Genomic DNA, 27,824 nt, shown 5'->3' on the forward strand with positions numbered 1-27,824 from the left:
TCACTCTCTTATTTCTTCCTTTGGAAAGTGCCCCTGCTTGCAAGCTACGTCTACCAGCAGATGGAGATCTAGGAAGAAAAGGGAATACTGAGTAAATATCAGTCCTTGTATATGTCACTAAACAGCATACATAGCAATTGTAATCATCATTGTAATCAATATCAGGTAATATAGAAAATGGCCTGAAAGGCAGATTATAACTTCAGAATTTGATGTCTACTGTTCAAGAATAGGAATTATTCAAATTTTGCAAAATTTTAAATATAAGACCAAAAAAAAAGCGATTTGTGCTCCTATTCTTCAAGGTATATTTCTGTATGCATTCACTGCCATGGGTACCAACTGCCAAAAGCTAATTACTGTAAAACCTCAGCAGTGTCTACAGAAATGGCCATTCAGCTTGTGATACATAACTTCATTTATGCAAAAACGCACAATATCCTCAAAGTATACCGTAGCTGGTGCCAATATGCATTGTCATAGACAGGACAGGCAGACTTTTCTAAAAAAATACCTTGATCCAGAGCAAAATGGAGATAGTTGTAATGTATAACCAGACCAAAAAAGTAAAATGTAGCATCTTGCAGGTCAACGAAGTGAACAAGTACCCTGATAGAGTCACAACAGTAGTACTACCACTGCAAATATCACCCCTGTGAACTTCAAACCCTTGACAGAAACATTCACATCTTAGAACAAGGGCTGGCGTCCTTTTCCTTTTTCCATACTGCAAAATACCTGCTGAAAAGACAGCAGTTCTGCACTTTCTGACATCGACCTCCTGCCAAAGCAGACTGTTGGGAATAAATCTTGAAAAGGCGTTGGGATGGAGAAATGAGGAGGCTAGTAACAATGCAACTCTCAATTGTGTAAATACAAGAGATAGCATCTAACATCCATTCATACAAAACAGCAGACTGCCAGGACACCTGAGAGTCCTTCACTGAATGGATAATGAAATAAAGGTAACAGCACCTGAGCTAGAGAAAGAACCTGCAGCTCAAACTTTTGAGAGCAATTTCACTTTGGGTTTCCAGTACAGGACACGAGAGGCATGGGCCAAGCCTGTCTCTGCACTAACCCTTAACACTTTTGTAGAGGATTTCACCATGTCCTACTAGGAATGTTATCTGAACAGTAAAGTGTTTTTTGTCTGGAAGGTGCAACAAATAATTCAAATGAACGTTCACACATACAGTTGCATGGACAACCTTGCCTGAATGAAGATTTGACCTTAGCAATTGCATCAATAAATCTAAATAAGAAGGAATGCATAATGACACAACTGTAGTGGCAAGGGATTGGGTGATAAATGTCTAGGGTACCTTGCAGCATAATGACAGATTCATCTGAGCCAGTGGCATCTCAGTATTATGTCTGTATTCCTGTTGCAAAAAAATAAAATTAAAATAAAATAAAATAAATAAAATAAAATAAAATAAAATAAAATAAAATAAAATAAAATAAAATAAAATAAAATAAAGGAAGTTGCCAGATTATTTGAAGAAAAGGATCAGATGACTGACAAAAACAAACAAACAAACAAACAAAAAACAGTCATTGAGGAAGAAAGCTTTTTCCTTAATGTATCAGAATGCTTAAATCCAGAAGGATCAAATTCTACCTGTGTCATTCTGAGCTCTCTCCTGTTGGAATCTGGTCCTTCTTATGTACTGTCTTAGAAGAGAAAACACAAAACACAGATACTAGCTCCAGTATAGCTATATTCACTAGATGAGCATACCAGTGGAATACAATGCACAGGAAATGGGGGAGGACACAAGAAGAATTTACAGAGTTCCTAGCCATCATTCATGAAGTCCAAAAGGACACCTGTTGCAGGTATGGATGCTGCTGACAAATTTATTCTGAAAAAAAAAAAATTATAGATGAGATGAACTAGAAAGTAGTTGATAAAAAGATTAATCATCAGCACTTTCAAAACTACATCCTAAGAAAGATCCTGGAGCTGAAAGAGCTTGGGGCTGAAAACAGCAGTCTCTCAAAGGTGTGAGATATCCCTCAGCTCAATGTGATAAACAAACATGCCAGAAACTAGACTGCCATACCCACCATCTCTCTAAAAAAACGACTAGGAAAGGAACAGGTGAAACAGCCCATTCAGACTCTTTCAGAAGGATGTTCTGTTGCAGCTTCTGATTCTCTGAGGGAGGACTCACAAGCATATCTCCTGTTGTTAACAAAGGAGATGGGGTCCCTCTGTCAGACTGTGAGGTGCAAAGACAATTAGCACTTGAGGAGTAAGGATATAATGAAAGCAAACATAGTGAAAACAAAAGTTTTCAAACAAAAGAAGAAGAGGGTTCTTCACCCATTGTGTAATTAACCTGTGTTAACTATATTAATTTGCACATAATGGTAGAAGTTTGCAAGACTTCAAAAAGTGACTAGAAAATTTGATGGAAGAAAAGTTCACTGTGGCTTGTACTTAATAGTACCAAAATGCCAGTTTTTTTGTTTGTTTGTTTGTTTTTGAGACAGGACACTGGACTAGGGAGACCCTTCATCTTGACCCTGTTTGACAGGATGGTTTTAAAACTGTTAAATTAGAATTCAAATGAGAAAGCTGGTTAAGTACACTAGAAAGCAGATACCTATTTCATTTATCTATGGTGATGCAAAGATGAGCTGGCATCTACGGAAGGAAATTCTGAGAATTGTGTTTTAGTGAGACAACAACTGTCTCTCACTCAGAATGACTGTAAAAGGCAAAGAAATCTGGTCCAATTCTTCAAAGGAAAGCAATGACTTCTTCAAAAGGGACAGTTTGATTTGTGACCTTGGTTTTGGCCCAGAGTTGCTCCCAGTCACAGGAGTGACTCTTCCTTCCATCCTCATTGCAGTGGCATTTTGTACTCCATTATGTGGGCTCTCACTGTGTGATATCTAGAACTTGGTGTCACCAACAAAGACACTGCATAACAAAGACAAGTGAATCGTGTCCTAAGCCTAATGAAATAGATGGAACAAAAGTCTTTTCTATACCAGAACATACATCAAAGTGTAGGCTCAGGAAACACACAAATGGGTGCCCAAAGGAAAAGAGGAAAAAGGACAGGACTCAATTGCACTCAGACGATACATTGTGAAGAAATATCTAGAATTTGTCATCATGTACCTTTTTAGATCTGAAAAGTTAGGGAAGAAGTTGTGTCCAGAGATGCATAGAGGAAAGGAGGTATTGACAAACAAACATGTAGTCAGAGCAACAGATGTCTGCTTATAATTAAATGTATATTCTCCAGCCTTACATGTAAAAAGTAGGAGGTGGACTATGCAGCTTCAAGGCTTGTATCATGTGACAAATTTATTTTGGGTCAACTTGACCCTGATTGTATTTGGTTCAGGTGTGTTCTCTCTATCCTTTACATGTATGTCACCTCTAAAAGGTACAGCAGTGGAAATGAAGACCTGGATGACTATCATGTTTCCCAAAGAATAACTATGCTAATTATTGCTAATTAGCAAAGCAGTGTTTCATTTCTGTGTAACAGAAATGCTTTCCAGAACATTCCTGTAACTTTATGACTGTTAAGTAAATTTGTTACTGTTGAGTAAAATTTACTTAATAACAAAAATTAAGTAAAGATACAAAAAACTGTAGATACAAAACCTGAGAAGTGTACTAATTGTCTATGGCATCAGGAAGTAACTGAATGAGAGCTTTCAATTCCACATTTTTAAACAAAAGCCCGTATTCTTTCAAGATGACCCTTAAAAAAAAATGCAAAAAAAAACCAACTTTCTAATAAAAGGACTTTATTCCTCACTTAAACATTTGAAACTGATGGGCATATGAGCTGAATTATTAACTAGCTTCATTAAGTGGTACCTAGAAACTACCCTTTGAAGTGTGCAACAGCTCTTCAAACTATACAATCAGTTCTTCGATGATCAGCTGTGAGGGAAATAGTTTCTTACAAGATTTGCATGTCACACCAATTTTTCCTCTAGAATGGATCTAAAGTACTCTTATGTCCTCAGACACATTTAGGTTTTCCATTAGTTAGTAGATTTCATGAACTGTTTGGCCTCAGATGGTCTACTACTTGTTTTTCTCATGTATTTCAGCATACACATCAGCAATCTGGTACCAAATTTTTAGTGATCAGGGGCAAAAAGTTTGGATTTCTATACTTACTTCATAAGTTTGGTGAGATTTTTGTTTGTTTGTTTTTCCTGCTACTCCAATAGTCACTTTATTACTTTATCCTTCTTTCATGACACTGTTACTCTCCAGCACATCTACGGTAATATCTCAATATTACAACATCCAGGTTTCTTACACAACCCCCAGAACATCAGATTTTATTTACTCATATAATTTATACCCATTTCCACATATGAGTAGATAATGCAAGCATAACTCAAGAAGTATACCAGCAAATACACTAAGAGGTTGTACAAGTGTAGTACCTTGACTGAAGGTACAATGAAATACACTGCAGACAAGAACTAACCTGTTCCGATTTCCCCTTTCTGCAATGGTTAGTTTTAGAGCAGCTGTTTTTGTAATCTCTAAAAAAAAATATATATATATATATATATAAATTAGGGTCTCTTCTTACCAGGGGACTTGCTCTTCTGTGTAGTGTTTCTTCTCTCTCTGCTCCTAGGCTGTGCAGATGAAACTGCAGATTTGTTCACAGGCCCAGTTCCTGAAGTCAGCAATCCCATCTCTTCCAAAGACACCGCTGTCTCTGATGTATCGGATTGACATTTAGCTTTTGTTTTGCTTTCAGGTGAGTACTAAACAAACAAACAAAAAAGACCACTCAATATTTTCTTGTAATCACTGCAAGGAACAAAATATTAAGTATTTTTCTCTACTCCAAAAAGACATCTAACAATTGTTGAACAGTGTCTATATGGATTATGTAACTGTCAGTTAAAAACACTTGTTAAGGTTGCCAAGTTGAAACTCAAGCTCTTACAAAATGTAATATTAAGCAAAACATGAAATCAGAAAATCAGTATATACAGAGTAAGAGTACATGTACTCATGGTCTCAGCTTTGCCCTCAGTCATCATAGTAGGTATGAGAAGTAAAGCAGAAAAAATCCAGGTACACTCATTGTTTCTGACACCTGTATGACAGATTTACTTCAGACAACTTGACAGAGATGGGTAATGCAAAACCACACATGTAAGCAGCGCATTTCTGGTTGGAAATCTCACCCCACCCCATCAAATTGTTAAGACATTACAGTATAATGTTGTTGCTTGCTTTTTGGAGCCCTCTGCTGCTGCTCCATGTGTATTTTGCAAGCAACCATTCACTGAACTTGAATAGTTCTTTAATGATATGGCAAAATCTGTAGGTTAAAAAGGGAAACAAACAAACAAACAAGTTATGTTTCTGTCCCAGTAAGGAAGTAAAGGCCCAAAATTAAGCACTTGGACTTTACCTTTAGACAGAAAGATGTTCTCACTGTCACCTGTTCTAGAGTATTAATCTCTTCTGCAAATATCCTATCGACCAACATCTTAAAGATGAATGATTGTTCAGAGTCTGCAATATTTTCTTCCATAAAAGAAAAAGAAAGCTTTTGAAAACTGGTATGTGTGAGTTTGTAGAGGGCAAAATGTCATTGCATTTGGTAGTAAGGTATCAATAATTCCAGAAATCTCTATCTCCCCCTTGAGTCTGTATTGCTCAGTATTAAATATATAAAAGGCAGTGTGTATGCATATTAATAGAAATGCATATACATTCTATGTCAAAGCTTTATTATAATTTTCAAAAAGGCCCATGCAACTACAGAAGCTGAAAACTAGTGGGAGAGATAGTTTCTCCCAGCAAGCCTCCTGGACTTGCTAGTCACTCAGTCACTTTACTGTAACATTTGTTCTTTAAAATCTGTTGTCTATATGCATTACATTAGTAGGATTAGCTAATATGAAAACCATTTGGATAGATATACTTTTTTGTCCAACATCAGAACCACAGCTCCTTCCCAAGTGTAAAAGCAAAGAGAAGGAAGGAGGTCAATAGTTCATTACCTTCACTAGCTAGAATCCTGATTTCTCAAGACTAACTCTTACAAATAGGGAAAGAGAACAGGTCAGAGTAGATACAGGTTGCACATTTTGGAACATCAGCAATGGTGTGATGAGACTTTTCGTCACATGATGATTTAAACCTTTCCATTCCTGGTGACTTTTACATAATAACTTTAATTCTAGAAATATGAGTATGCAGCCTTAACCTAGTGAAAGGTTATCTTTCTTAAGCAAGCATCCTAATTTTCATGCTCCCTAGAAACAATTCTACAAATTTATTATTAAAAAAAAAAAGGAAATCAATAGATACAGTACAATCTGAAAAGCAAGCTCTTATCAGCGGGTTTAGAAATCAAACTACATTAATAAGAAATAAAAAAAAAGCATACTAAAATTTATTGAGATAACCATTATCAAGAAATTATTACTACTTGCTAAAAGGAGTCCAGAACCTCTGACAGAATAGCAGTTTTGCTGCGAAGGACCTGGGGATGCTGTAGTACCCAGTAAGGCTTACAGCATGTTGGGCTGCATGAGGATAAACATGATCAGTAAATTGGGAATTTAATTCCCCTGACTGGTAAATCTCTACTTGCAATGCTGTGTTCACCAGCAACCTCACTGTTGTAGGTATGGAACTGAAGAGCAGGGAGGGATACTGTGCACTGTTCCTTCCAGATTCCTTTTTACTACTGTGCTTATAAGATCTTACCCACCAACTCTTTTAGTAATCTTATATAAAATAGGCAATAATAAGATTTTAATTCTAATAGCATCAACCTAACACACACAAATCTGGTTCCAAAACTCTATTTATTTATTTATTTATTTATTTATTTATTTATTTATTTATTTAAGTGAACATGCTTCTGATTATGGATTTACCACATCTGTGGAAAGACTCTTCACTCAAGCCTAGTACTTGTGCAGCTTTGTCCTGAATGCTGTTTGGCAGAGAATCAAACAAACTACCAAAGCGGACAGATGTGAAAGTTTTGCCTTTTCATTTTATTGAAAAAATGCCAAACCATTCACAAAAAACCTGCTATGTCTCACTGGTTACATGACTCCTGTAGCCAGCTGGAACCATGATGAGAAGCTAAATTACTAAAATTAGCAGCTCAATCTCACATGAATGGGGTTTGCTGGATTAACCAACAAAGTAAGCAAGAGCTTCAACCTTCAGACAGGTATACAGCTAAGGAGAGTGAACAAAATAGGAGGAAAATTCCCCTTGAACTGGTATTACAGAAGTTTTGTATTTCCACTTTAAGAAGAAAATAATAATAATAAATATATATATTTATTATGAGTAAGAGTGGATTAAAATATGCCCATTTATGGCCCAAATCAAAACAAGGACAGGAATTCACTGAGGCTAAGATGACAATGCTGAATGTGAACTGTGAACATGCTTAGACTTTTTTTATGCAAAGAACTGCTCTTTAATTTGTTATCTTTTAAGCTGGAAGCAGAATAAAGCAGGTTTCTACCAAATTGTTAGTTCTTTGAAGAGGACCATTTGAGGCTTGCTAGCTGTCACAAAACCAATTAAGTGATAAGAAACATCGTGGAAGAAATAGAGAACAAAATAGTGAACACCTTCGTGTCACTATAGAAGTCCATAGTTTTCCTAGGAAGCACCACGTGAAGCTTGTAACAGCCAAGCTCAAAACAAACAGAAGGAAGTTTTTTGTGCAATAGATTGTGAGCAAAGAATCTCTTTGGTCAAAGGATACCACATGCTACAGTTTACATGGTTTCAAGGGCTGACTTCAGTCAATGGAAGAGAAATCTAAGATTTAGTATGCTGTATCAACCCTAATCCTCGAGTTGAAAATATTTGGAAAGTATAAGGAGGAATGCCCTGTTCTATTTGCATGCCTTCTTCTTTCTCTTCCCTAGGCATCAGATTACAGCTATTGCCTTGTGACTTGACACTGTGCAAGTCGGACCTTTGATCTGACCCAGCAGAGCTGTTTTGATGTTCTTATATTAACACTGGAGGAATTTGTTCCTCCTCTGCTGCTACACAGAGGAATAAAACAGTCTTCTCTACATGGGCAGTATTTTACCATAAGCTTGCCTTGAATTAAATGGCACTGAGCTACTGAAAGCCTTGGAAGGCTTCCAGATTCAGGAATAAAGAAGACAACAAATTATGTAGGAGCCTGATGGAAGTACAAGCATAGAAACCTTCCCTGGAGACTTCTGCACCTGCCATGATCCCGGGCCCTGGAAATACTGCTGGACAAGAGGCAACCTTGCCCCTTTTGAGGATGGGGAAACTAGTAAGAGAAAGAATACTTTTGAGAAAAAGACAGAATCTGTCAAACCAGAGGCCTAATAGTCCACAAATTCCTCTTCAACACAAAATATCCCCCAGTTATTTAGCCAGTTAAATTCCAGGGAACCAGACCAGGACCAGCATCGTGATTCTCACCCATTACACACATAACGGGGCCTCAAAACCAAAGCACTTTCCCCCCTCCACACAACTCTGTGGCTCACAATGAATGTTCTAAAGAAGAAAGTCTGGATCACAAATTTCCAAGGTGTTCAACAAAGGAAAAATATACTTCTAAAAATGCAGTTCCAAAGTTTCCAAAACTGAAAACATTTAAACTGTGGTCAGCAGTTAAGATAATGAGTGGACACTCACTAAGGAGCATGGCCAACTCTGTGTACACTAGCACAAAGAAGGGCTCTTCTCTCTCTCTGCAGGGCTGAGCAGAACAGCCTTGTAACTGGCTCAGTCTCTGCAGAAACCTGATCAAAACATACCCTTCTTTCTCTAAATATATACCCAAGAGGAAGATAACTAATTTTTATAATATTGAGAACAATAATGGCAAGTTTCTACCAGCTGAGGATTTCAGAGGTAGAAACTTAGGGAAGGCATCAAGACACTGATAACACAACAGTACAGTAGTCTTGTCATGTACACAAAATGAAATACGGAGTGCCTACATGTGAGCTAGGTCTCATGCCACAGAAACAGATGCAGTAAATTTCTTGCTTTTAGTTTGTTTTCAAAACAGCAATGACAAAATAGGCATGCATTTGCTGCCTTAACAAAGCAAACATCTAGAATGCCTGTCAGTGATAATTTTACAATTTAGTGTAAAATTATCACAGGGAAGACTGGGTGCAGGTGAACCACAGTACAATTAAAATATAAATGCTAAATACCATTCACATGCAAATAAATTATGCTTTCCACAGAAAACACATTTAGTAATTGTTTCTTGGAAACAGTCTAACCATTTATCTAAATTTTAAACAAAAATCTTTACTTTCAGTGGCAATTTTCAAAATACTCTTATTTAAAGAGTAAAGAAAGTATGTCATAGCCTAAAAAAGCTTCCACTTCATCACCATGTATACATATAAAATACCATGTGTATTTTTCCCATGCAAATGAGCAGCCTAACTTGGCCATCACGGACTAACATGCTTATTAACAAGGGATACTTTTCCATTATCTTTTTAGAAACAACAACAACAAAAAAAAAACCCACAATGTTGTTCTATCAAACAAATTCTTCATTGTCCATTAAAATCCTAATTAAGGAACTCTTTAGTTCTAAGAGTGCAAGAATACTAAAAAGTTACCAGACCAGCATTAATATTGAATATAATTATCTCAAAAATATGCTGCTTTATCTCTCTTTACCCCTTACCTTCTGTGGACTGAACTGCTGTCCTTCTTGAACAAATATTACTGAGGATGGAGTTGGGAAGTGATCTTGTTGTTCTCCCAGTTTTGCACGTGCTTCCTGCATGGTCACAGGTTCTTGCAGTATTTGAGCTGCACCACTTTCTACTGATGAAGAGGTACGGAGAGTGTAAAGAAATTCAGTAGGCTGTGACAGAGGACAAGTCATTTCTTGATCTGCTCCCATCACAAACGACGTAATGTCTGAAGCTACAGGAGTAAGAGGTTCAAGTTGACTCTCCTCATTTGGAGAAGGTGGATCACTGTTCTCAGTATCAACTAGCAGTGGTTGACTTCTGTTGGATCGAGGGCTTGAACACGGGTTCTCCACAGCTTCCACTTTCACCATTTCAGCTTTAGGTGTTGAATGCATTTCATCAACAATCTGAAACACGGCTTCAAGATTTACCTCTGTCTTCTTGTTTTCATCAGATGTATTACATGGCCAGTTAGAGGGTAGAAATTCAACTGCATAAGGTGACTGCATTGGAGGACTCTGGGATAAACAAAATAGAGTGAACTTCTATATTAAAAAAAGGTACTATAACAGGATGCGCATTGGTTCTGTAAGGTCCTGTAAATGAACCTGAGCAATCGACATAGTGTTCATATAGACAAGCTTTCAAGTTATTTCAATGTTATTTTCAGTTAAATCAGGTTTAATTACAAAAGGTTACCACTTTGTTTATTTTTCAGTAACCACCTTACCCGTAGCAAGCTTACTTTCTTCTGTTCACTGTGTGTCCTGGAGAGAAAGGAATGTTACGTAACAGTAGCTGGGTACTCTTTCAGATGCTCTGTCTGCATACCCTTTTCATTGCAAATAAACAACATACACCCAAGCATTCAAACCAGAGACTTCTACTCTGAGTAGATCTGTTAGGTTACATTAGAACCATCCCCTTTACACGTGAGATATGTGATAGAAAGGACAGAGCACATGTATCCACCTTCAGTTCTTCTAAAACTCAAGCACTGCTGTAATGTATAAAAAACAATGTAAACTAAATTTTTAGGAAAAAGGTGCACATGCTGTAAACGTGCATATGGACAACACAAATTGAGGAACTCACAGTTACTTACCAATAACATCTTTTTCCTCTTCTAGTGATTGTCCATATACACATTCACACAGTGAATGATTTCCAAGGATGCTCCAGTCCCAAATGAAAGGGAGTTCAGATACCTATGAAAACAAATACCATAGAATCGCCCTGTCTGTCACAGCCTCCAATCAGGACACTCACACATAACAGAGTCCCACAAAAACTTGAAGTCTATGTAAATCTGTACAGAAGCCCTACGGATCTTCAGTTCAGAAACACCAATCCAATTGTTGATTTTATTTATTTATTTATTTATTTATTTTAAGTAGAATTAATCAAAGGACCTTCAAAACATAAAGAAGGCAATGAAGAATCTTCCAAAAGCAGCAGGTCCTACTCAAAGGAAATGATAAATCCCATTTTAACAGCCAATACCTACACTGCTATTTCTTCTGGAGATCATTCAGATTTAAAGGACATTAGTAGGGTAATTTCTTCTGACAAAAAATGTAATATAATGATGCTGAACAGAAACTCAGGTATATTTAAAATACAGTCTCACTTTGGAAGAGATCTGGTAGGAAGGTTAGACCTTAGTGTTGATTTTCCTCAGACCTTCTAGCTGAGGTAATGGCTATTAAAAAAGCTATTTCAATATATTAATATAGAGAATAGGAAGCCACAGGACCAGGAAAACCATATCAGATCAAATGCCATTGAAGCATCTGGTTTCTCAGCAGCATGAACACCAGAAGTCCCTGAAGGAAGTACCACAAAGAGATGAGACAATATCTTGATCCCTTACTCAGGGTATATGAAGACAAGTCCTGTAGTGGACTCGCAGATGTGCCAGTCTGCAAACAACCATACCCTTCTGGGAAAAAAAAGAAAAAAAGATAAAGCCTTAAATTTGAGATATTTAGGCTAAGAAAAATCTTCTCATTAAAGGCAAGTCACCTTAACATTTTTAAGATATGGGTTTGAATTTAGTCACCTTTGTTTAATTTTTTCCAGTTGTACTTTTAAAAAGTATTAACACAAGGTGTTTCTCTTTTGTTGCATGGTTTATTTATTCACTGTCTTAAGTAGCCAGGATTTTAAGAAAGATCTGTGTTAACAAATCAACTGCTTAGGGATGAGACCATCTAAAAACACATACCATCTTTTTGGGTGCACCATAGGATCTAGTATGCAATTCCAATAGAAGAAAATGCCCACACACAAAGACACAGCGCAAATCCTTCTAGTTTACCTAAACATGTTTTGACAGACAATACAGAGGGAGGCAGCAATGAAACAGAGGAAAGTGACAAAGATTGGGAAGTCAGCACTCAAAAGACTAAAAGGTTGCTGGTCATTTCAGTTCAAGAAGCAAAATGGGCTGATTCAGCAAAAGGGGTGAAAGGGAAGATAGGTATTTCACTTATTATAAGATTAATGTAGCGTACAGAGGAAGTAAAATGCAACTGCAACTCCTCAGTGACTGTCTTGAGTCCTTGCGCAATCACTCAGAAGTAGTTGGGATTCAATCTCCTTTCGAATTAACATGGTTGGTTAATATTCTTGTTACAAATAAAAGTGGAAGTTTCTTTTTTTCTTTGTTCTCACATATTTATTGCTTCAGTTGTAGAACAATATTTATTGCAAGTGTAGGACTTGCTTCTGTTTTACAGGAAAATACCGACAGCTTAATAAAAATGCTAATAGCAACAATCAAATATTAGGGTTGCTAGTTTAAAATAAATGTGTGTATATACACACATATATACAGAACACTAAAAACCAATATGTAGCCTCAGTTCACAGCCATGATCAAATAGTAGGGAAGTACTGCACTATTAGTTGTAAACTATCAGAACAACTGTTGCAGGAGATAGCTGGAGTTTCCTCTTACAAGACTCTCACTCCCATCCAAGCAATGAGATTCATCACATTGATCCACAACTTATTCCTACAGAGAAACCAAATGAAAAAGAATACAAAGCTGTACATGATTCCCAATTTTGTTAGCAGGAATGTACAGAGTATAACACAAATCCCTGAAGCTGTTGATTTCAGAAACTTGACGAGATGCATACCCTAAGCAGCCATATAGCCAGATATAACCCCTCACCTCTTCATGTGCTGACTCTCTGGAGCTTCTTCTGGAGTGCGAGCTGTGGGCAGACAGGCATTTACCTACTGGCCTTCTCTACCCACGTTCCAGTCAGGTCACCAAGCTCAGATGGGTACTCTACAGCCCATCTTCTAGTAACACTGAACCAAACCTGTCTTAATGTCTCCTGAATGCAAAGTGATGTTCTTCTGTAAGGATTAGCACAAGGCTTAGGCTTTCTTGGTCAACAGTTCCCATTTTTCCATCTGGACAACAAAGCACTGTCTTGATCCAAAGGAAACAAGACTGATAATCAACTTGCTGACTGCCAGTGTGTTCACTGTCTCCTGGACTGGTCCAATCATTTCTTGGCTAACTTCAGCAGCTTTGTATAAATTTTGCCAGTGGTAATAGGCCACAGCATGATCAAACAGCCTAAAATGCTCTGCAAGCCATCCTTCAGCAGCATTGCACTGAATTCCTGCAACTGGTGGAAGACACTACTAAGTAGCCTAAACCTCTTTTGACTCCACACACTGTCTGTGGACTTTCTCCCTCAAACAACTAATTTTCACTGCACCCTTTGGACAGTATATTTTGTATCATCTTTCAGTCTAGCCCTAGTAACAGCCACGATGTCTCTCTTGAAATGATCTGCTATCCCAAACACTGATCTCAGTGTCCTGAGATGAGAATTTATTTGTTTTATTTGATCACTCAGACTTATTCTCAGGTCATGCCTTGGAAGAAAAAGAAAAAAGAAAAAAAAAGAGAGAAGAGAAGAGAAAAAAGAAAAGCTTCCACAATCTCATAATGAAAGTGAGAGAACAAAGATACACTGTGTGCAAAATAAATACAAGAGTACCAATCATGATTGGTTATTTATATGCTTAAAACAACACGTTATTCTGGCTGTAACCTGGCCATCCTGGATAAGCCTATATTAAAAGAAATCATGAATAAAAGACAAAGGTTGATATTTGCAAGACAGGAAACTGGATAATCAAGCTTGGGTAGGTCAACCTATTTTCAACACACATAAGCATAACTTGCTTTGCTTGTCCTCTGTGAGGAAAAAAAAGTACATGTATTATGCTGTAACACAAAAGGAAGCCCTTGCATTTTTACTTCAAGCCTTTTGATATTTGAAAAGACAGGCCCTCCAAAAAAGGTGTGTTTTCACCAGAGTTATATAAAGCATTTACAGTAGTTATTTTTAATAGGATACCTCTGTGGTGGGGTCAATTCCAAAAGGCATCTTAGTTTTTCCTCATTCATCAAATGAGCCTAAGGACTGCAGAAAGTTTGGATGACAGAAAATAAAAAATACAAATAAAATAAATAAATAAATAACTTTTTTAAAAATGGGTTGTTTCCCAGTGTTACTGTAGTATATTAAGAATAGGATTTTGTCACGGCAAGGATATTCTTAAAAATATATATATACATAGACTTGTTAACTCAAACAAATTCTGGTGAAGCTGAGCACACATCTCATACAGAAGAAATCACTCCACTGATCAGGACATCCACATCCACCACACTGCTACCCTGAAACCTATCTAGAATTACAAAACTACCTCTTTAAATATGGAGTGGTTCTTTGAAATAGTAAACTAAAATTTTACTTTTACGTTCTCAAGTAGATAAGTTTTCAAATTTATGTAATCTGCTCCAGAATCCATAAACCTACAGTCCATCCATACAGTTTTCAGCTTTCACCTGATTTCAGTATGCTGCACTCACCTGGAAAAAGCTGCAGTGGGTGTACGTCGAAGCTGTAGGACTAGCATAGCCAGTCAGAGGATCTATGTGGGTAGTTGGTGAGCAACACTGCAGTGCAGCTACAAGAAATCAAACAGCTATCAGACTTCCAGAATTTGTGTTTGGCATGCAGAGTTCTATTGCTTACTTTGGTTAAACGTTTCAATAATCACATAGCAAACTAACTAAATTCCAGAAATGTATTATTAACTCCTGAACAACTTTAAGACTGATTTCTTCATATGAAGATATATTTGTTGTAATATATTATAACATATACAAATATTATAACTTTTTATACATATGTATGTATATGAATATATGTTAACATATATGAATATGTCTGTCACAATCTTTTGCATACCCATATCACCTCTTTCATTTAGCTGCTTGACTTTTTCCATCACAATATAACATAGGGAATTCACACAAGAAAACTCTAGATATTCATACATACACATTGACATTAAAGAGCAATTTTACTCTAAAAAGCAACTTTATATATGAGGCAACGTTCTGCAGGTATAATTTTTGGTGACATGCAGAGATACTTAATTTTAAAGTAAAGGCATCATTTGCATCATGGATAAGCTCTAAGATTTCCCATCATTCTGAGAAAACTAAGTGCTTGATGTTATCATGTTTAGTCCAATGATCATAACAGGGACTAAAAAGCATAATTTGAGGTGGCAAACAGATCAAATTTATTTGCAACATTTGACATTTACATGGGATTTCACATGAGATAGTTGCTACGATAACCAAATGTGTTTTTTTTTTAATCTATTCTTATTGCCCTTTTAAATATGATATTGCAGATTTTTTCTTTGATTCAAAGAAACAAACATGGGAGCTAAACAACAAAGAAAGAGCTAGTGGACATCCTTCTAAGCAAGCATGAGATCTGTGTATGATTTGTAATTCCAGAAGAGAATTCTGAGCAACTTCATGATGAAATCTGGACCTCTTTCAGGAGAGAAAGAGATCAGGATCTGGATTACAGATCTGGATACTGTTAAAAACCTAAATGATACCTTGGTTTGGTAATATCTCACTCACTGGAAACTCCAAAGGATGTTTACAAACCCAAGAAAAACACCAAAAAAGCTTTTAAAAGACTTGTAAAGGTGAAGCAAGAGAGCAATGACAAATGAGAGGTTTCTTGTAGCCTGTTAAAGTGACCCTAACAAAAAGCAAACACAAATTATAAAAACATTATTTTCTAATGAAAGAAAAGGAAGGATGTGAAGGGCAGAAGTGCTTGTGAAGTACTAGGTAAGTGTAAATTATTAATTGCAGATTATTTTCTACAATATACTACAAGATGAATGACAATACTCTTTTCACAACTAGTAGAACTTAGAGCAAAAGCAACTCATTAATCAAACATATTTTTATGTTTGTAAATCAAAGTGAGGAGAACAAAAATAACTGTCTAGAGGACAAGAGATTGATGACATTCTGAATGTTTTTGAATTAGAGGAAGTCATATAAACTCGATGGTTTGTACTGAAAAGATTTTTTTTGGGGGGGGGGGCTCACAGGCTACAACAGTGACTTGATCTAACAGCAAGAACAATGGCATTTGTGCAGTATCATAGGAGATAAACAATGAGTCAATTCAGAAGCAATTCTACCATAAGACAGAGGTCAATTTGAGATAAGCAACATCATCACCCATGGTCAAAAAGGGAGATTCACCATTTATCCAAATAACTTTTAAAAAACATTCAAGAAAGCATTTACTGACAGGGAGTGTTATCAAAGGTAAAAATGTTGATTCATTTACTGCACCTTATGTCTTCAAATTGAATTAATTCATTCAACAAACGTATCTGCTTCACTCACATGCTTATATTAAAAGTAGTATAAAACTGGAGTGAATACATTTCCAAACCCTGTTGTCTAAGACTTAGTTAATCTAGCCATACCCAGAAGAAATTAGCAGCTAAAGCACATTTTGTTACTGGCTGCTATGAAACAGTTGACAGTGAGCATGTCTCTCATTCAAATACTAAGGAGACAGGCGTGAACAGTATCTTAGGGAATAAAGGAATAATTACTGAATAAATTAAGAAAGAGATATAGTCCTTTTCAGCAAACAAGATGGATCAGACTCAGAATAGATTTAGTTTCTGTCACAAAAGAGGCAATTCTGTCCATACAGGCTCTGGATGGAAAATGAAAATTTCTCAAAGTCTAGAGTACACAGTATGTAGAATATGAGCGCCAATGTACAAGAATGGAATTGCCGTCAGTGGGACAGCAACAAAACACTGAGGACAAGCAGAGAGCAATTAACAGCATATCTCACAGAACAAGGAAAAGACTAAACACTCTGCATGATGAATGTTCCTGCACAGGAGTCAAATGATCATATTTCAAACATACTGAAAATATATTTGGATATCCAGACAGGTTACAAGGAACTCAAGAAAAGAAATCAATACTTAAAGAAAATTATTTAGAAACATATTAACAAAAACATTACAAGGAAATACAAATTATAAATCCTAACAGTTGAACAAGAAAAAATAGAAGGAAATATAATGGAGAATTAGTTGATACCGGATAACATATTATGGAGGCTGAGTCAACATGAATGCTTTTCATTTATTTAAAAGGAAGTCATCACCCTTCACTGCTGTCTTGAAAGACCTGCAGTAGGTAAATGAACATGGATAATGGTGATCTTCTTGATATGATAGTTTGGTTTCAAGAAAGCTTTTAGCAAATTCATCATCAAAAACTCTTACAAAACCTAAGCAACAACAGCGTGAGAGGGAAGGCTGCACATTTAAAAAAACAGTCTGTTTTAAAGACAGGACACAGAATATAGGAATAAGCAGTCACTTTTCACAGGTGAATGAAGCGAGGGAGGACCTGCACTAGAACTCATGCAGTTCATCATTTCAATAAACTACTTTAAAAATAGGGTGAGGGAATAGCGAGGTGATGCTTGCTAATTGCACCAGGTTTTTCATGGCAGAAACAAGCAGCCAGCTATGGAGGCATGCAAAAAGCCCTATGAATCTCCCAAAGCTACCACCCACCAGATAAAGCTCTGTACTTTGGTAAAATAAAAATTAACAGCAGCTTGACACTCAGGAGCTGTCAGAAAGACCCCAAAAATCAAAAATGGCAGGTTGTTAAAAACTATTATAAGAGGGAATGGAGAAAGAAATAGAAACATTATTATTCCACTGCATAAACCCATGATTCACCCACACTTTGACCACTGTGTATAATTTTTGATTTTACAACTCTCAAAGAACATAACAGAACTGGAAAGTTACAAGGAAGGCAACATGGGTGATTTACAGAGCACTCCTCAACAAACAGCCAAGCCAGGCAGAGAAATCTAGAAAATTCTAGAGAAATCTCTGATCTTGAGAAAATGCAACCAAGGGAAATCACTAAAAGTTATTAGAATCACAAATGGTGCAGTGAAGGGGATATCCGTAGAGACACATTTACACACACGCACACAAAGAAAACAAACTAATGGAGATTCAATTAATATTTAATTGGGTTAAAAGAGACAAGAAAAGGTGCCTTGCACAAAATGCAATTAAGTTATGAACTCCTTGTTACAGATATACAACGAGTCTACATTGGTTGGGAAAAAAAGACAAGTTCATGGAAGTCAAATCCATCGAGGGCTATTAAATTCGACAACTCATGTTATAGTTGATTAATGCCTAAGGAAGAGTAAAAGAGTAGAGCAAACACAGAATGATGCTTTTCCAAAGTGCTCCAACACTGCAGCTTCAGGGAATTACTGTCAAAGGAAATGATGAGCTATATGGTCATTTGATCTGATTAAGGCTAACATTCTCATCTCCAAAGCAGAGATCTATATTCTCTGCTCCAAAGCAGAGAGCTATTGAGGCATTCGCTAAATCCTGTTTTCTCACCATTGGCAAAATTAAATGAATTATATAAAAATAAGTGAAATGTAGCTGGAGGGATGACAACATTAACCTCACTAAAATCATTCTGAAGTCAGCTATCAGTAATACTAATGGCATTGACTCCAGGAAATTATGATACGAATATGATATTAGCAAAACTTAAAGAATCAACCTAGTTGTTAGCACTGTGGAAAAACAAGGAATGATCTAACATCTAGCTGTTGGAAAATAAAAAAAAAAAAAAAGCTTCTAAGTTTTATAGAATCATAGAATCACCAAGAATAGTGAATCATTATTATCTCCAAGATCAGCTGGTCTAACCATCACCCTACTACCAATGTCACCCACTAAACCATGTCCCTAAGCACCAGGTCCAACCTTTCTTTGAACACCCCCCAGGTACAGTGACTCCACCACTTCCCTGGGCAACACATTCCAATGCCTGACCACTCTTTCTGAGAAGAAATGTGTCCTAATTTCCAACCTAAACCTTCCCAGGCACAACTTGAGGCCATTCCCTCTAGTCCTATCACTATTTACCTCTGAGAAGAGGCTGACTGCCAGCTCCCCACACCTTCCTTTCAGGTAGCTGTAGAGAGCAATACCATCCTGAGGAGGCTCCACCCTGAGCCTCCTCCTCTCCAGACTAAACAACCCCAGCTCCCTCAGCCGCTCCTCACAGGACCTGTGTTCCAGGCCCTTCACCAGCTTCGTAGCCCTTCTCTGGACACGGTCCAGGGCCTCAATGTCTTTCTTGTAGTGAGGGGCCCAAAACTGAATACAGTACCAACAGTGAAAATTTGGTCTACAGTTTATACATCAGTGGAGTTCTGAGGCCTGAAATCAATCACTCCACAATACCACCTCCTCCATACCAACACTCCATAACAACAACTCCAATGAGGAGAGTCTGAGGACACCTGGCCTGCCCAGCTTGGAGGAAAGAAGGCTAAAAGGTGGCCTCACTGCTCTCCACAGCTTTCTAAGGAGGGGAAGTGGAGAAGGAGACACCAGTCTCTTCTCCCTGCTCACCAATGACGGGATGAGCAGGAACAGCATAAAGCTGTACTGGTGGAGGATCTGACTGGACATGAGGAAAAATTTCTTTACTGTGAGGGTGGTCAAACACTGGAACAGGCTTCCTAGCGATGTTACAAAGGATCCAATACAAGCATTTATCTCAAGTCTTTCAATCACAGGTCACACACACACACAAATGATTACATAATCTCCTCAGCAGATCATGTTCCAATTTTTTCCAAGAATAGAAAAACAGTTCACAGACAAATAATACAAGTGAAGAAATTACAAAAATGTCCTATGGAAATCATGAGTCACTCCATTAAGCAAACTAGAAACCATTGTGATAAAATGGCAGTTCTTATATACATCTCCCTCCTTTTGAGACAGTGTTATTTTAAGTGCTTACAATGTTTCAGTAGAGAAATACATATCAATTATAATCTTTGCTGAAGACACAAAGGCTACAGCTCTACCAGTAAATTTAATGCATCCAGATCTGTTCTCTGGAACAGACTCTGTTAATAACATTAAAATTTCTTACTCTTCCAAGTCAAAATAACCACATCCAAACTGCCTGTTGGGAATGGTCCCTTGCCCATGCCAACTGCAAAACTTAGCACAGTACTTTCCAGGCAGAGTGCTAACTAGCAGTCTAATTCTAGAGTGGATCAAGACACCCAGGCTCTTTACCTGCGAAGTTCAATATACTAACATAGGCACAGATAGATATGCCTAAGTTCAGCCATGGTCTCAGCGGAGGCATACCTTGCCAAATGCATCTGGGAGTTAGAACCTAAACATAAACAAAATCTGAGAACATGAAAATAGCTTCATGCTTATAGCTTGATGTATACCCATTTGCCCTGCATGATTTCCTATGTTCTAACAGCACATGCCAGCTCAGGAGAGTTCCCAAACAAATACAAATACAGTATGATCAGCAGCAGATCTTTTCCACGCTTGAACAACCATAGTAATTTCTCCAAAGATCTGTTGGAAATTGAAGGAAAACATATACCTCTCTATGTACTCAAGATAGCAATAGACATTGATAAACAGTGTTAGCAACTCAGCTGTGCCACAGGGGATGAGACTGACACTCCAGCTTCTTCCATTCTTCTCAAGCACAGGCTACATGCAAAATACCAGGGAAGAACCCTGAAGACCACCTTTTCAGTGTGACCTTATCATGTCAGTTCACAATGTTATGCTTAAGGGAAGTGAGATGACTCAGTTTTATGAGTAACAGTACCAAAGCTGTGCAGGAAATTATGGAAAGCAACTGTGCCTCTTCTTGTCAGATCAATGAACATGTCATGATGGACCTGAATGCAACAGCTGTGCAAGCTGTGATTCTTTACAAACCAAAAGACTGATGAGAATGAGGATGACATCCAAGGTCTCTTCCATAAAGGAAAACAGGAAATGTCTTAGACATTTAGGTGGGATTAATTGCATTACTGCTACAGTCTACCAGTTTTCAAAACTAGTCATCTGTGCTCTCTACACCATTGATACAGAAATAGGCTCATCAGAAAGATAAGAGTTGTCTTCCAAAGGTATATATCTAAGAAAGTTGGAATGACTCAACATCTGGGAGGTGCCTGTTTCTCTTTGCTGAATATATATAATCTGACAAGCCCAGGCACATACAATTCAATATTATACATTCAGATGAATCTTAGGCAAGATGAATCCTACTACTAGTTTTACAAGTGCATTACTAATGCATCCAGTCTGCTTTTGTCAAGGGAAAATACCGTGCTATTTATGCTGTGTTAAAACACAGATGCTATATTTCCAGCTGTTTATTTAAGATACCCCTTCTGACTAACTCATACGTGAATTTTAAGCTTTACATATGAGAAAAGATAAATATATATTTATCTTAAGAGAGAACGTACCATTCAGAATAATATGACTACTCCTAAGCTATCACTCACCAGAAAGGTTATCATATGTAAATGAACTCTACAGACACAGATGTATTCAGAAGACATGACTGGACCTGCTGTATCAGGTAGCACCAATAAGTAATGTTTCTCACATAGTCTCATTGACTTATTTTTCATTATTAGAATACTCAAGCTTCACTACATTTCTTTTATGCAATCCTACTACTATCAAAGGTTTTGCAGTTAGCTGAAGTTGCAGAACTAAATTCTTAAAACAACTATTCTCTAATACTAGAGAAAAAAAAATCCAGATGAGCATCTAATTTTATTGACTTTCCAATAAGAATCATAATGGAAAAAAAAAACAAGGAAAACTTTTGGTTTCTTAAGTTAACAAAGAAATTTGAATATACATAGTGACAACCTGTTGACAAAGTTCTACTTTGATTTAATGGCACTACAAAAACATTATGTTCATTATAAGTGAAATGAAGAGAGTCAACTACAAGATTGGACATAGATTCTTTAGTCCTGTCACTTATTAAATACATACTTTAAGATTAACTATCACTTTTCAAATAAGCTAACCTTGGTTCTGTGCTCTCGAGATGAAGGAAACTAGACTTTTTCATGTGGACATATGAAAAAATAAGCTTTCAGCATTCTGTAAGGTACAGTATACAACAAAAAGGATAGCAGAGAGATGAAGAGATACACAGGAAAAGAAGTAAAAACAGTGTCCAAAGTAGCAGTGAACATGAAGTAGTTTATAAAACAGTCAAATGTCAATTTGACTTGTCAGTTACAAACCTTTCTTCTCAGAAGTACTAATGAACTCATTGGAGTTTTCAAAAGTCTCAGACTCCATACCTTTCTCTATTTTTGTTTGAATTACACGTTAATTTTCATACCTTGCAAAATTTGCTTTTATCATGCTTTCCCCCTGCTAATGATTCTGTCTGTGCTTTTCCCATGCTATTGCAAAGAGAGAAAAGATTTTTGAGCACCATAACTGATTTCTTCTTTAAACTTTTATAACTACAGTGAGACATATTAGTGTCATCCAGTTCGGAGATCTACAGAATCATGTCTAAATCTAACCTAGTCACGCTCAACTCCTCTACAGTCAATACTGCAAAATAGGGTGGGATCACTCATTTCCTGGTAGTGCCTAAAACAAAGTCTAACACAAGCCATATGAATCAAACCCTAGAGATGTCCATTTCCTTTGTTTGACTATGGACGAGGTTTGGGGGACAAACTGAGATATAAGCATCTAAAATTGAAGAAGATGAATCTCAGCCTATGCTGTATGTCCAGACAGAAGCAAGAAGTAGGGACCATTTCCGACCTTAAGCTTGCATGCTCATGTCACCCTGCTCCTTGGAGGAGCTTAATAACTTGCAGATTGTAATGTAGGCACTAGCTACCAGTAATCTTTATAAGCAGCACAGGGCAAGGGACATATGACAAAAGTTCCCTGTCTCTTAAACCTTTACAAACATACACAGGATTTGCATAACTCCTCAGAGTCCTTCCTTAACCAGTATGTAACGGAAAGTAGTGATTATTGTTTGAAACATGAGCTAATATTCTCTGCAGAGGTCTCAGAAGATACACACAAAAGATGTGAAGATTTCATTGTGTACTTGTTGGAGAAAGACAGCAGCTACCACATGCAGGATTTCTAAACAGGGATATCTGACTCATGAAGGTGCAGTTGCCAAGGGAGGAACAGGCAGAAAGTGAGAGTAATAACTGAGTTTTAATTTGTTCAAGGAAAGAGTCACTATGTTCTGAAGTTCTAGGGAAAGAAAAAACTAACAAAGAGAAGCCCCCCAAACTTCTGCATGTTTTATTGCAGTTCAAAGCAAAGGCAGAAGATTAATTAGCTTCAACTACCTTCTAGGAAAAAATAAAAAACAAAAACAAAAACAAACAACACTTGTCTGTAGGAAGACTGAAAAGTTTAGCAGAACTGTTTTAGACAATAGAAGGTAGTCAAGACTTTTGTAACTCTTCAGTCTTAAGTGCATAAAAGTACAACATTGAAGAAGCTAGAAAAAAAAAAAAAAAAGAGAGAGAAAATAACACAGATTACAGACCAGAATTAAATTTTCTGCAGAAGACTTCTGAGTGATCTTCAGCTTAAAAAAGTTACTTGGAAAAACGTAGGACTGAGGAGTATCATATTTTCAACAAGTTATCAGTGGTTTAGTATCATCCCCCTCAGTTTTCCTTTATTTAAAAATAAATAAATAAATAAATAAAAAGTTAGGCTAACACTGACTAGTTGTGGACAAATACTTTTCTCCTCACTGTCAACAGAGAGGCTACATGGAAAATCACCAGAGAACACTCCAAATCTAGAGGAAGGGCAGGAACTTCAAACAGGAAACGTTTTTACTTTAAAAGGTCTCTCATCCTCTTAGACTTTAAAATTTCTAATTCTCACTTGAAATACACATGACACAGCATTATAGAAAAGTTATAACTTTTAGAATTTTTTCTCACCTGTTGGATAATAGGTTTGTGAGAACTGCATTGAAGATGTGTAGCTGCTGTATTTTGGAGGGGACGTGGCAATGGCTTGAGACCGCTGCTGAAGTGGCACAGAAGAGGTGCTGGGCTGTAGTGTGTACGTGACCTCTGTTGGAAACCTTTGGAGTACTGGAAAGGCAACCCCTTTATCTGAAAAGGCTGGGGAAGCCTCATGTCCTGGAACAAACCCAAGAGAATTCTGCCACGTTCTGGAAGGGACTGGAGTCCGATCTAAACTTTTTGACGGTAACGTGCTGTGGTTGTGGGATGAGGCCGATATGTAAGAGTAAGGAAATAAACTGTCTTGATGATAAGGTCCATGAAACTGTCCTACAGTCAGCAGTCCTGCATTGGGTACAAAATTAAATAAAACAAGTGTGAATGAAAGGAGTTTTCACAGGTAATGAAAGGTAATACGGGGAGCCAAGGCTCTAAAACATTATTTGGGAAGACAACACTTCTTTCAATATACTTAATCCAGAAACTGACTGTATTCTTCCACCTGAACATACAGTAACAGCTGCAGTGGCACATGGGTGCAGTGTCAGCACACAGTAGTCTATGTAGCATTTCTCCATAAGCCTGCAGTAACCAGTTATCTGTATTTATAAATGTAGTATAATGAACATATAATGCATAGTAAACTAGTAAACCACACTAAACCAATTTTAAAAGTACTGTGTGTTAAATCAGACAGTATATTAAAAATAAAAGATGAAAAACAAATCATAAAGCCGGAATATATGAAACTCCAATGCTGAAAGCTCAAAGACAGCCAAAGAAAGGCAATGTCAAAATCCTCCAAGTGGTTTTGAAATCCAAGTTCATATGTTTCAGGGCAAATCATTTAATTTGTCAAGGAAAAAAGAAATGATAGAAACATTTATTGTTGAATCTGAAGAAAGAGCTGTAGACAAGGGTATAAAAGCAACTGTTTCTTCCCAAGTGCCATTCATCGTACTAGCCTCTTGTTCTCTAGTATGAAAAACTAAAACTGCAAATTAGCACTGGAGGAAGCCAGAGATGCATATCACTTGGCTTCTTTGTAAGTTACAGAAGGACTCCAGTGATAATGAAAAAGGCAAGTATTAGAAGTAACCTGTAAAAGAAAAGAATAATGAATTTGTAATCAAGATCTTGCATCAACACTTACAGATAAGGCATTTTCACTTAGAACTTGTGGTTTTGTTTGTTGTTGTTGTTTTATAACTTTTGGAAGTGTTAAAAGTTTAAAACAGCTATTTTCCTTAGCCAGGTTATGCCCCAATTTGATTTGGATTTTAATATTTCTGCATGAACAACCAAGTCTTTTTCAAAAAGGAGAAGGAGAAAGAAGGCTACAAGCTTTGTAATTCATTGTTGTGTATGTTTAAAGAATATCCTTTCTTCTATACACAGCTGATCTTTGATTAACATCAAAGATCACTTGTCATTTTTAAGTCAACTTTTTTCCAGTCAGCATAACTAGTTCAGTTTAGATACTGATACGTCTTATGCCATGACGACATAGTTTCTATTAGATTTTTTGCTGACATTCTCAGAACACTGACTATAAAAGTCAGAATGCCTTTATGCTCATTGAATTCCTAAAAGAACTACCGTATTTATGACTTTTCCACAGTGCTGTGTATAGCTATACTAATTATAAGCTTAAGAATGGTTTGCATCAAACTAGACTTTTTAAAAAACAGCTTCGCGTTTACCTCTTTCACTCTTCTGATAGGAACTAACTCAAGAAATGGTTAACATACAGTCATTATTCCACAAGTTCTTATTAAACCATTAGGAATCACTAAATAAATACTACCTGCCCCCTAAACATTAGTAAGAGTTTATGTATAGGACTGTTTATTTCCTGTCCAGTATTTTTACCATATAAAAACAGTGAACGAAGAGAGTATGAGGATTCCTTTCTTCCTATTTTACCTTTGGATAGGGAAATTAAGATTATCTAGGTTCAGGTTACAATTATCAGGTTACAATGTACCAGTGCGTTAACAGGAATTGTTCCTGGACATTTAACACAGAGCTACATGTTGCAAGACATTTGGAACAGACTGACACTTTGCAAACAAAAATATCTTCCACCTATCACATTACCTCATACTTAAAGCAAAGTAAGACATGCCCCTAGTCAGTACAGAACAGAGTGCACAGTAAATTGTCAGCCTGTCAGAACTCGATTGCTATAAAAACTGATGTTCTCTTTTTCTTTCTAGAAACTCAGACTCCTAGAGCAAAAGCTCTCTAAAAACTGGGACAAAAATGCACCCATAAAAACAGACGGGGGAAAAAAAAGGCTGTGTTTTCCTTAGGATTTACTCTATCAATGGCCTGTAGTACACCAGTTCAGACCTGATTTCATTGAAGGCCTCCGTAATTACTTATCTTAGCCTTGAAAATGTTGAAACAAAATCTTTAAATGCTTCCTAGACTCAATATTGAAGCAAGCTTCTTCCCTTCCTAGAAGTTTCTTTTTGTTTCCTTGCTATTACAGGTGCAATTCCACTCACATTACAGAAAACACCACACAATTAGATTACAGTTACTACCTGGAAACAACAACCAAGAATAAATATCAGGATACCCTGACCTGCCCTCAGTGAGGGCTGGTACCGCAAGAGGCAGTACACCATCTGCTTTTTCCTTTCTGGTTGCAGAGTCCTGCCACTTCTCCCACCCCGAGCCTCACAGTTCTGCACCCAGGTCAGCCCTACAGGGGCAGCCCCTGCTCTTCCCTTCAGGGCACGGTGTACAGCCAACAACTGCAACGAAGATGATGGCAATGTGTGGTCACGGGAGCTGGGAGCAGGACTGCTCTTTGGGTAGCAGCCCATGGTTGGGTCAGGCTGAGAGCACAGCAAACGAGGACAACGCCAACTATAATTCTCCTTCTCTTATCTGGAATTTGTGGAATGATCCTCCAAGAGCTCAGGCTTGTCTTGGAAAACTCAGACCCTCTCAAGGAGGGTTAGGAAGATAATAAAACATATTCTGAGGCTTTCTAACAATGTTATGTTCCTTTCAGCTTTCACCCTGTCATTCGATCCTCTTTACAAACTATTCTCTCTTGGGAGCGGCCTGTCAGAAATCTTACAACCAGGCCTTTTCTCCTCTACGAGGTGAAAGCTCGTGGAGCATCCCCGCCGGCGCGCCGGGAGCCGTGCCCCGCGCCCCGCCCGGCCTCCCGCAGGCCCCGCCGCGCCTCACCGGGCCGCTCGGCCTTGCCGGGCGTCGAGGGCGGCAGCAGCAGGTCCCCGTGCAGCGAGGCGCCGAGCAGGCGCTGGAAGCGGTTGGGCGGGCGGCTCGTCACCTCCAGCCCGGCCGCCAGCTTCGCCTTGTTGGCGCTCGTCAGGCGCTTGAGGTGGACGAGGAGGTCGGGGCGGTCGCGGCGGAAGTGGGGGCTGTGGAAGTGGTGCAGGGGCCCCCCGGAGCCGCCGTCGCCCCCTGGGCCCAGCCCGGGGCCGGGGCCGGGGCCGGGGCCGGTCCCCGCCGCGCCGCCCGCGGGCCCCATCACCACCTTGCGGAAGCCGTAGAGGTTGAGCTGGCGGATGAAGCTGGTGAAGTTGGTGGTCTTGAAGAGATCGCCGGCCCCCGCCGCCCCGTCGCCGCCCGGCCCCGCGTTGCGGCCCGGCCCCGCGCCCAGCAGCTCGGACTCGAAGAGCGGCTGGTCGATGAGCAGCCCCTCGCCGCGGGCGTCCCAGCGGATGGAGCGGAACAGCGGGCTGTTCACCAGGCGCCACAGCTTGGCCGGGAAGTTGTTGGGGTTGATGGGGGCGGGCAGCAGCGGCTCCTCCATGGCGA

The 27,824-nt window shown here is 38.2% G+C and overlaps 1 protein-coding gene across 1 annotated transcript; it reads right to left on the minus strand.

Moving 5' to 3' along the window:
* HSF5 (heat shock transcription factor 5) lies at positions 1-27,819 on the minus strand. The gene is made up of 7 exons (XM_032200642.1): positions 27,231-27,819; positions 23,994-24,365; positions 14,630-14,727; positions 9,708-10,238; positions 7,625-7,626; positions 4,590-4,756; positions 1-68 (listed from the first exon to the last, which is right to left on the minus strand). The coding sequence occupies exons 1-7, from the start codon at positions 27,817-27,819 to the stop codon at positions 1-3; spliced, it is 1,827 nt and encodes a 608-aa protein (XP_032056533.1).
* Between the last annotated feature and the right edge of the window lie 5 nt (positions 27,820-27,824).

Source organism: Aythya fuligula, chromosome 20 (assembly GCF_009819795.1).
Source record: "Aythya fuligula isolate bAytFul2 chromosome 20, bAytFul2.pri, whole genome shotgun sequence".
Taxonomy (NCBI): domain Eukaryota; kingdom Metazoa; phylum Chordata; class Aves; order Anseriformes; family Anatidae; genus Aythya; species Aythya fuligula.

What these genes read in the sequence shown, in the direction of transcription:
- HSF5 (XM_032200642.1), bottom strand. Translation starts at nt 27,819, where the DNA reads ATGGAGGAGCCGCTGCTGCCCGCCCCCATCAACCCCAACAACTTCCCG. An exon ending in CCCACTGCAGCTTTTTCCAG is followed by an intron (nt 10,239 to 14,629) that starts GTGAGTGCAGCA and finishes TGTTTATCCCAG; the next exon opens with AGTCCTCCAATGCAGTCACC. An exon ending in ACAGAAGAGCAAGTCCCCTG is followed by an intron (nt 69 to 4,589) that starts GTAAGAAGAGAC and finishes TTTTCTTCCTAG; the next exon opens with ATCTCCATCTGCTGGTAGAC.